Here is a 10231-nt window from a genome sequence, read left to right as displayed (position 1 = left end):
TTCCACTGCTATCTTGCACAGAGAAGGAAAGATATGTCGCCACCTGTTAAGCCAGTCCCTAGTGGAGAACATATAAGTCACCAACCTCCATAAGAAGAAATATGTGCCTTTCACCCATACAAAAACACTATCCATGGGTGGCCAACAAAATCCTGAGCGTGTAAGTAATGATGTATGGAATCTTCTCTATGTTGTGTTGTGGAAACATTTGTTGTGGGATGATTGGGGGAAAGAGGGTGCATGAGAACTATCAAAGATGCAAGAGGATGGGACCCGCAAGAGACGATATCCAAGAAGATACAAAGGGGGGGGAGGATATAGGGAGGAGACCCATGGAAGAGGGGTATGGGGAGGATATTGACGTGGAAGGGGGGAGGGGGAAGAGAGAGGAGAGAGGAGAAAAGGACACGTGCTTATTTCTTTCTCGACGTAGTGAAGAGAGGAGCCAAACTAAGCTTTGGAGCTCCAAAGCGTCAAAGTTGTTATTGTTGTTGTTGTTGTTGTTGTTGTTTGTTCTTCAACAACAATCGCCATAGCCAAAGCTTCGCCACAGCTCCATAGCTCTCTTCAAAATCAGTAGCCACAAAACTCAGCTTTGAAGCTCCACAGCTTCAACGTTCACCTCCTCCTCCTCCTTCAACAATTACATTCGCCATAGCCAACCTGCTGCATCTCCATCTCCATCGCCAGCCACAGCTCCATAGCTCCATCGCTCTCCCCCATGGCTCACCTCTCCCAACCCCTCCTCCCCCCCGACAAGCCCCCCCCCCCCTCCCCTTTCCCTCCCTCCAACCTCTTCAGCCTCGCCACCCTCTCCTGGCTTGACCCCCTCCTCTCCCTCGGCTCCCGTAAACCCCTCGAACTCTCCGACATCCCCTTCCTCCCCCCCCTCCATCGCTCTGAATCTTCCTACCTCTGCTTGAAATCCAGCTTGCGGAAATTCGACCTTCCTCAGCCACCTCGCCGCCCCTCTCCCCCCCTCACCCGCGCCATTGCCGCCGCTTTCTGGAGAGAGGCGGCCTGCAGCGCCGTGTTCGCGGCGGTGAACACCTGCGCCACGTACGTAGGTCCGTTTCTGATCACCGACTTTGTGGAGTACCTGAGCGGCAAAAGGCGGTTCAGGCATGAAGGTTACGTGCTGGCTTTTGCCTTTCTTGGCTCCAAATTGGCGGAGAATTTGGCGCAGCGGCATTGGTACATGGGAATCAACGTATTGGGTATGCATGTTCGTGCTGCATTGACAGCATTCGTGTATCGTAAAGGGCTACGTCTTTCTAGTCAATCGCGGCAAAGCCACAGCGCTGGGGAGATTATCAATTACATGTCCGTCGATGTGCAGAGGGTTGGGGACTTCTCCTGGTATTTGCATGACATCTGGGTTCTACCGCTGCAAATTATTTTGGCTCTGGCGATCTTGTACAGAAGTGTCGGGATGGCCTTCATTGCAACGTTGGCAGCAACAATTGTCTGTATAATCAGTAATACGCCTCTTGCTAGACTGCAAGAGAAATACCAGGATGAATTGATGACAGCCAAAGATGAGCGAATGAAGGCTACGTCTGAGTGTCTGCGTGGTATGAGAATATTGAAGCTGCAAGCATGGGAAGACAGATACCGGGTGAAGCTGGAAGATTTGAGGAAAGTAGAATACAGGTGGCTGCGCAAAGCTCTCTTGGCGCAGGCAGCGATCACGTTTGTTTTCTGGGGAGCACCGATTTTTGTATCCGTGATTACCTTCGGCACCTGTTTGATGCTTGAAATCCCACTGGCTGCAGGAAGAGTTCTTTCAGCGTTAGCTACATTTCGCGTTCTTCAAGAACCGTTGCGAAATTTTCCGGACCTCCTCGCAATGATTGCTCAAACGAAAGTTTCCTTAGAGCGTCTTTCCAGTTTCCTTTCAGAGGAGGAGCTGCAGAAAGGTGCCGTCATGAGACTCGACAAGGATTCGTCGAGCGTGGCGATTGAAGTAAAAGGGGGTATATTCAGCTGGGACCCTTCTTCTGAAAATCCCACGCTTTCAAAAATCAATCTAAGAGTAACCAAGGGGATGCGAGTTGCAGTCTGCGGAAAGGTTGGGTCTGGGAAGACAAGCCTCCTTGCATGCATTCTTGGTGAAATTCCAAAGCTTTCTGGCACAGTAAGATACTGAAACCTTTGGCAGTGGCTTGAACTGGATCTATCTTGCTTTACCAGCATTGGGTGGGCGAACGGAGTTAGACCATCACAAATGCTGCTTCGAGAAAGGTTCTTTTTTGAAGAGATGTCCCGTTGAGAGGAACCAATTTATACCCCGTGCATTTATTGCTCCTTCCTTTTGTCACTAAAGGAAATGTACACCGCAATTTCTTGTCTTCTACACCCTCCGCTCCCCTCGCTCCCTCAACCCTCTTCTCCCTCTTTTTCTGTTTATATTCCCGTTCTCGCTCCTTCTCCTCTGTCCTCTAGTTTTACGTGCTGCGTTATTGCGTTTTATCGGAAGCGGAAATGCTTACCTCCTTTTCTGTAGTAAAGTGGAAATGGTCCACCACAATTTTTTCACTTCTAAGTGTTCCTACTATTTTGAGCTTGTAGGCTGATCTTAGCAAATCAACTGTCCAGGTGAAACTTTGCGGGCAAACAGCATACGTCTCACAGTCAGCATGGATTAAGACTGGCAATATAGAAGATAATATCCTTTTTGGAAGTCACATGGATAAGTATAAGTATAAGAATGCCCTTCAGGTTTGTGCTTTAAAAAAGGATTTGAGCCTTTTCTCCCATGGAGACCAGACAATTATTGGAGAGAGGGGAATCAACTTAAGTGGTGGACAAAAACAGAGAGTTCAAGTTGCCCGGGCTTTATACAAAGATGCAGATATTTATCTTCTTGATGACCCATTCAGTGCACTTGATGCTCACACTGGAAGTGAATTGTTTAAGGTGAGAAGTAGTTTGTGGAAGTTTTTGTCTATGACCTGCACTCGCTCACCCTAATGGTTGGCTTTGAAGAAGACCGCCTGCTTGGAAATGACTTGCATTTATGTAGCTTGATAACCAATGATCTGTATATTTGAAAGCATAGTGTTACTTACGCGTGAGAGCAGCTAGTAAAGTAAGTGTTGAGCAGTACATGTGCAATATTATTTGGGAATAATATGGCTATGCAAATCTGGTCTATCTGTATCCAGGAATGCATATTGGGAGCACTAGCACAGAAGACGGTTATCTTTGTGACCCACCAAGTAGAGTTCTTGCCAGCAGCAGACCTTATTCTGGTAATGCATCGAACGTTTTCTGGCTTTTAATTTCTGTGCGAGCAATCCTGTTTTCACCTTAATTATTTAAAAAAAAACACTCGTACATTCAACCATGTGCCTGCTTATGCCAAGAACTAAGAAAAACAGAAGAACACAGTAAAAAACATACTAAACATGGAATATACTAAATGAAGAATCCCATAAAAAGAAGCCTTGCTTTAGTACTGAATTCTTAAAATGTTCTGAGCAGAGTAGCTAAGAAGTTGCAGTCAAAATGTCAATGGGTCCTGGAACTCTGGTGTTATGTAGTCTTAGATGTGCATCTTTTTAATAATGTCTCTTGCCTCTGATATAACTGGGGCAAGGGATGGGGTTATTAAAGATGGGGCTAGAGCTTCCAAATAGCGTGACTGTTGAGAGCTAGTTGTGGATCCTATTTGTGGTATTATGTCACAGGCATCTATAGGGCTGTGAACATAGGCAGACACAAGGGCCACCACCAACAGCAGCAGTCACAGATCTGCCACGGGGGCAGATGGCAGCAGCAGCGCAGCCCATGTGGGACTGGCACACAGGCAGTCACATGGACAGGAGCAAGTGACTGGATCCAGCCTCTAGTAGCCTCTGCAGAAGCCCTGGATTCGGGCTTCAACCCATCCCATTGCCGCCTTCAGCCTCTTCATTGAGGATCAGCCCCAGCCCCTGTTGTTGGATGAAATGAAAATGATATAGTATTGTTGTACTCAATTAGCTCCTGTCAATCAGGAAACACAGCTTTTCCGGACAGTCTTGGTTGGCTCAGAATGGATGCTATGAGCAGTAGTTTGTTAGACAGACTTGTGAGAGAAGATCGTAGGCTACATCTCTACTACATTGGTATTGGAGCTTAGAAGTTTTTCTTCCTTGAGATTGTGAGGAGCTACAATGTGGCCTTGGAGTGGATGTAAGAACCTGGAGTGTCCTCTAACAAGGGTTGCCTCTTTTCTGCTTCTCTTGCTCCTTCAGCCTCAGTGGAAGATTCAGCAGGTCCAGTGGCCACGTTAAAATGTGCATACAGTTAAATTTTTTCAAAATAAATGAATCTTTAAAGCAGGTAACTTGAAATGTCCTCAATTAATAGCTCTGTCTCTCTCTCTCTCACACACACACTTTTTTTTAGTAAAATCCAGTGTATTTATATTCTCATAAATTTACAAGATGGGAAGTCTCCAAAATGGATAGTATCCGAAAGATCAGAAACATAAAAAGAAAAGCTCTATGCAAGAAGCATGGATATCACCTTCATGGCAGGCATCATATAAGGATTGCCGCAATGAGGCTCGGAAAGATTCATATGACTTGTGAATCTGGTGACCCAAGTATGCCAAATTATGCTCATTCCAGATTGTCCAAAGAGCCCAAAATCTGACCCATGAGAGAAATAGTGAATAGTGAGACCAAGACCTCATAAATCTTCCAAATAACCAAAAATGTTTCCCAAATCTGTGGCTCGGGAAACGGAGCCGAAGATGATCTGAAATTCTTCCAAGGAGTTCCTAGAACACGGGCAGTGCCAAAGCAAATGAGGGACAGTCTCTGAAGGAGCTCGACATTGTAAACATGTGGATGGTGCAATGTGACGTTTGGCAAGTGTGATTCCCACTGACAAAGTGCCGGTCATGCATCTCCAAAGAAAAAGTCTTTGTTTCAAAGGCATTTTACACTTCCATAATATCTAGAGATTCTTCCGCCACCATGAAAGGGGCTTCCTGATATGCCACAGAGTATTAGCATATTGCTGAATCCATGGAGCAGGCTAAAGAAGCCTGTAGGCTTTGATGGAGGTCAAGACAGGCAGAGGAACAGGATGAGAGCATGTAGCAGAGGGTTGCAATTGCCAATCCATAAGCCTGTCTGTGCCAGCCACAGGAGAAACAGGGAGAAGAGGATGTAACAAATCAGCAATTTTCTTCCATATCGACCTATGATGCATTCCCAATGCATAGGAAGCAGTGGCCTGAGGAAAAGATAAGACATAGCCCTGATCATCTACCACATCATTTATGTATCTAATTCCCAATTTCATGAGATTATATGCCCGAACAGGTTCCTGTAAAGCAAGTGGAATGTCAAAGATGGCACTCCAATGAATACTTTCTTTCCTCATCGAGTTTGTCCCCGAGCAGTTATTGGGAGCCCATTTGACCTTAGAAAGTACTTGTTTCCAGTCAAGTATCAGAGCAGTAGAGAAAGGACAGCCAGGTATCTTCCCTACAAATCTCCCAATGACAACCTCCCAATGATCAGTAGTCCAATGGCCATATGCCGATGTCCTCATGTTGACACACATGGATGCTATCATACAAGTCCATGGCTGTTGTTGACGGGAAAAAGTATGGAGCATAGTCGCCTTCCTTGCAAGTACATGATATCTTATATTGAGAACATTAAGTCCACCATGCATCCTAGGAGAGCACACCATTTCCATCTTCATCAGTCTCAATGCTTTCACAGCAGTTTTTGTCCTCCATAACAGCTCCATAGCTTGAGACATAAAGGCTGAAATATCTCTGGGGGACCAATGTAACAAAGGCAAAAAGAATTGAACATAGGACATTACAATGGACTGTACCATTCTGAGCCTGACATGAAGTGGCCAAGTAGAAATTTTCCAATATTCCAGTTTATGTTGAAGTCTTTGGAAGATCCATTTTAACTGCTGCTTCCTGGTAATATGCCATCCTATAGGATATCCCAAATGCCTGACTACATCTTTGGAATGCACCACCTGACCTAGCTAGAGAATAGAATGCCAGTCACATTGTTTCAAGGGAAGCAATTTAGATTTGTCAAAATTGACATGCAATCCCGCTGCTAATCCATACAATGATAGGGTGGTCATAAGCATGTGAACTTCCCGGGGAGAATTTTGTGGCATAAAGAAGGAATCATCAGCATATGCTTGTGCCAAAAAAGATGCAGCCCCAAGGATTTTAAGACCAGTCATCTCTCTCACACACACACACACACACTTTTTTTTTTTTGAGGGGTGAAACCACTAAATTTATAATAAGAAAAACTTTTTACAACAAGAATAGCCTAGAAAACAGACTATTTTGAAAAATCAAAAGCAGTGGGAAAATACCTCTAAAGTAGATACATCAAGTCATTCTCATGACAAGCATCATACAGAGATTGCCGTAATGATGCTCTAAAAAACTCATACGGTTGAAGCAATGGATTGCCTTAGAAGACCTGATTCCTCGGCTTCCAAATAGCCCAAAACGCCCAAAATCTGACCCAATGAAAAAAGAGAGAAATCCCACATTTGCCCAAAGTGACTCCCACTGAAAAAACACCCACCAAACATCTCCAAAGAAACAATCTTTGCTTTAAAGGTAGCTTACTTCTCCATACTACTTTGAGATTTGACTTCCACCATTAAAGAGATTTGTGTAGATGCCAGAGGGTATTCCCATGCTACACAATCCATGGAGGAGGCAAAATCAATCTATAAGTTTTTATAGAAGAAATGGCTTGCAAAGAAATGGGGCGTAATCCATGATTACAGGGCATGAGCTGCCAATTCTGAAGTCGGAGGGAGCCATCATAAGGTGGAATTGGGAGTAGGTGTTGCAACAAGATGCTTATTTTCCTTCATATTGGTCTATGATGCATACCAAGGGGAAATTGACGGCAAGCACCTGGAAATGATAAAATATTCCCTTGAGCATCCACCACATCATCAATGTAATGAATCCCAAGTTTCATGAGATTGTATGCCTTAACCGGTTCCTGTAAGGCAAGAGGAAGATGAAAAACTGAGCTCCAGTGTATACTTTCATGGCGAAGAGAATTGGCCTGAGCTGACTTGACAGGAGACCATTTAACTTTTGGAAGCACTCGCTTCCAATCGTGTAATAGAGAAGAGGAGTAAGGACAGCCAGGGATAATGCCATGAAATTTGCCAATGACCACTTCCCAATGATCAGTAATCCAATCCCCATATGCCTTTGTCCTCATGTTCATACAATGGCTGCCAACATGATAGCCCATGGCTGATTTTGCTGGGAAAAAGTAGGAAGCATGGTAATCTTTCTCGCTTATATATGATACCCGATGTCGAGAATGTTAAGACCCCCATGCATCTTTGGAGAACATATAAAGTGCATTTTTAACAGCCTCAAACCTTTCCTGCGAGTTTTTGTCTTCCAAAACAGCTGCATTGCATGATACATAAAAGTATTGAGATGTTTAGTAGTCTAGTGTAAAAGGGGCAAATAAAACTGAACATGAGCCATAATCATGGATTGAACAATTCTGAGGCGAACATGTAGTGGCCATGTGGATAATTTCCAATAATCCAACTTCTGATAAAGCTTCTCAGACACCCATGCCATTTGCTGTTTGATGGTAATATTCCGGCCCACAGGATACCCTAGATGTCTGACAATCCGATCAGGAGGAAAAATTTGACCAGGCCAAATAAGCGAGTGCCAATCACAAGCTTTCAATGGCAAAAGCTTAGATTTATTAAAATTGATATTCAGACCAGCTGCCAATCCAAAGTCAAAAAGAGTGCTCATGAGAAGCCTGATTTCAGCAGGACTATTTTGAGGCATGAAAAAAGAATTATCAGCATACGTCTGTGCAAAAAAAGATTGTGCTCCAGGTAACTGAAGACCATGCAACTGTCCCAAGTTAGTCAAATAATCCATATATAACAGCAGCGGATGGGTAGCAATTTCATACAACAGAGCATTACCTTTAGCCAACTTTGCCATAGCATCATCAAGTTCAGTGTCTGAGAAATGCTTTTCAAGATCTACAGCAACCTTTGAATCAATAATTGGGCTGAAACGATCCAAAAATCTGCGCTGAGCTTGGAACTGATAAGAGGAAGGCAAAGGCTGCGAGAAAATGTTTTTGAAATGCTGTACACATTCAGCCTCCAGTTGGGATTGAGTTTGTGTCCAGCAACCATCCTGTTTTTTAATCCTTTGAATTGATTGTCTTTGTCTTCCTGCATGCAAACTCTTAAAAAAGGATTTTGAAGAACAGTCTTTGTCCAACAAGGGCTTAATCCGGGCTCTAACTTGCCATTTACGAAGCTTTCTTTGATCATTTTGAGTCCCACCTGCCATAATCCTTAATGATCATTTGAATGCGGCATACGAAACTCTCCCAAGCAAAATCCAAATCCTCTTAAGCATGCAACGGAAGAGGCCGGATGGCAAGTAAGATGGCTTCCTGAAATTGCTTGTGTGAAAGGTAGGCATTATTCACATGAAGCATTGTAGCACTTGAAGGCTGTAAATAATTTATTGTTTGAGCAAAACATAAGTCCAACCACAAGGGCGCATGATTCCACAGTTAAAGAGAGTAGTCAACCCACAAATTACATGTGAAAGCATCAAACTGCTGCGCATTCAATAGGTACCATCTGTCCAATCTCGCCCAGTAATGGGAAAGTGCATTATGATGATATGTGAATCCCAGTGTTTGAGGCTGATAGATTTTCCACAAATTTTCTGCATTAAGAGTACTTTGCATCTCCTCCCATTTCTGAAATTCAGAAGGTATCATATGAGACTTGTGAGTAGTATTATCCTGTGGATGAGGGGAGTTATTGAAATCTCCACATACGAAGGCATTAGACTTCCAAGGATAATGATTGATGGCATCCCACATCTATCCACACAAAGCAAAAGTTTGAGAGGCATACACAAAAGCAATCTCATAGATATCCTCTTCAACCATGCATTGTAACACCATCCATCTACCATGCTGATCATTAAAAGCCAGCAAAGGATGCAAGTCATGCTTGACTAAGATGCATACTCCTGAAAAACTCAAATTGCTTGCATAAAAAATGTAATATCCTGCAAAGTGTCCTTGTTGTCCAGCCATATCATGCTGATTATGTTCTTGCAAACAAACCACATCTGGATCATAGTATGTACATAATGCCAAAGTAGCCTCCATTTATTTACATTGCAGAGGCCTTGAACATTGTAAGAAAGACATTCCAAAGCTGTATACAAGAAATGTGAGAAAGCATCAAGTCATTGCCATGTCCTCTGCCTCTTGTTGAGACTCATGCTCATAAGGAGGAGCAGCATCAGCTAGATCAAGATTGGAATACCTTTTTTGAGGACATCTGTCCATAATCTAGTGGCATGGGAGACTTGAGAACTGGAAGCCTTGACCAGGAGTGGGAGAAGAGGCATCCCAGTGTCTGGATTGCAAGGGTCTCTACCTTAAAGAAATAACCTTTTTAAGTTGCTGCCAGCCTTCATTCTCTGAATTATCATAATCCTTTAGATTCTCTTTACCTTTGTCCTTTGCCTTTGTAGGAGTGTTTACCTTTATCAAATGCTCATTTGCTGCTTTAGATGCCTTATCCAGAGTAGTATTGGTTGAAATGTTGGGAAGCTGCCCTCCATTGCAAGGCAAAGGCTGAGCATTATTTTGAGGCATAGCTGTTGGAGGAGGTCTATGAAGAACAGTAGGACACTCTGATGCCAAGTGACCAAACTTGTGACATGCAAAGCAAGCTCCGCCCGCTCGCTCTATTGACTACCTCTAGTCTATGAAGTTTGTCAATTATAATGGCGAGTATGGTCACATAAAAAGACAGTTTGATGGCACCTTTGGTTCAGAGAATCTCTACAAGTCTTCGAAAGACCCCCCACTTTAACTCAAAATATTTCTCTCTCTCCCATACGAACCTCCTCCACCTCAACTGCAATGGAAGGAGGTGTAGGCTTGTCAGTGTTCCATAAAATGCAAAGTCTATTGCGATTACCAGTGGGTCTACGAGGACATATCACTTGCCCCAAAGATGCAGCGAGTCCAGGTAACTCCTCACGCATATAGTTTGGAAAATCAACCAATTCCACCCATATTGGGCAATCGTCTGCCATAAAACAAAGGGGAGAATTCCAATAACTTCTACTTGTAAGTGACATCAGCAAGATGTACTTCATAAAAGCCCCTTGAGGCAAACTATACTC

At 43.7% G+C, this 10231-nt stretch overlaps 1 protein-coding gene across 3 annotated transcripts in view; it reads left to right on the top strand.

Moving 5' to 3' along the window:
- Positions 1–510: 510 nt before the first annotated feature.
- Positions 511–10231, top strand: part of LOC147905441 (ABC transporter C family member 5-like) — a 58041-nt gene continuing 48320 nt past the window's right edge. For all 3 annotated transcript variants that reach the window (XR_015540774.1, XR_015540775.1, XM_087372625.1), the window contains exons 1-3: positions 511–2137; positions 2599–2919; positions 3168–3254. Coding sequence is in view for 1 of the 3 variants with exons in the window: in XM_087372625.1 (XP_087228751.1) it covers positions 722–2137; positions 2599–2919; positions 3168–3254 (1824 nt within the window). In the remaining 2 variants the exon portion in view is untranslated. The remainder of the gene's footprint in view (positions 2138–2598; positions 2920–3167; positions 3255–10231) is intronic.

This window comes from Dipteris shenzhenensis, chromosome 1 (genome assembly GCF_047967505.1).
Source record: "Dipteris shenzhenensis isolate YYH24624 ecotype China chromosome 1, Dip_SZ_1.0, whole genome shotgun sequence".
In the NCBI taxonomy this organism is placed as follows: Eukaryota; Viridiplantae; Streptophyta; class Polypodiopsida; order Gleicheniales; family Dipteridaceae; genus Dipteris; species Dipteris shenzhenensis.
The sequence above is the reverse complement of the archived record's forward strand: the minus strand, read 5'-3'. Positions and strand labels throughout refer to the sequence as shown.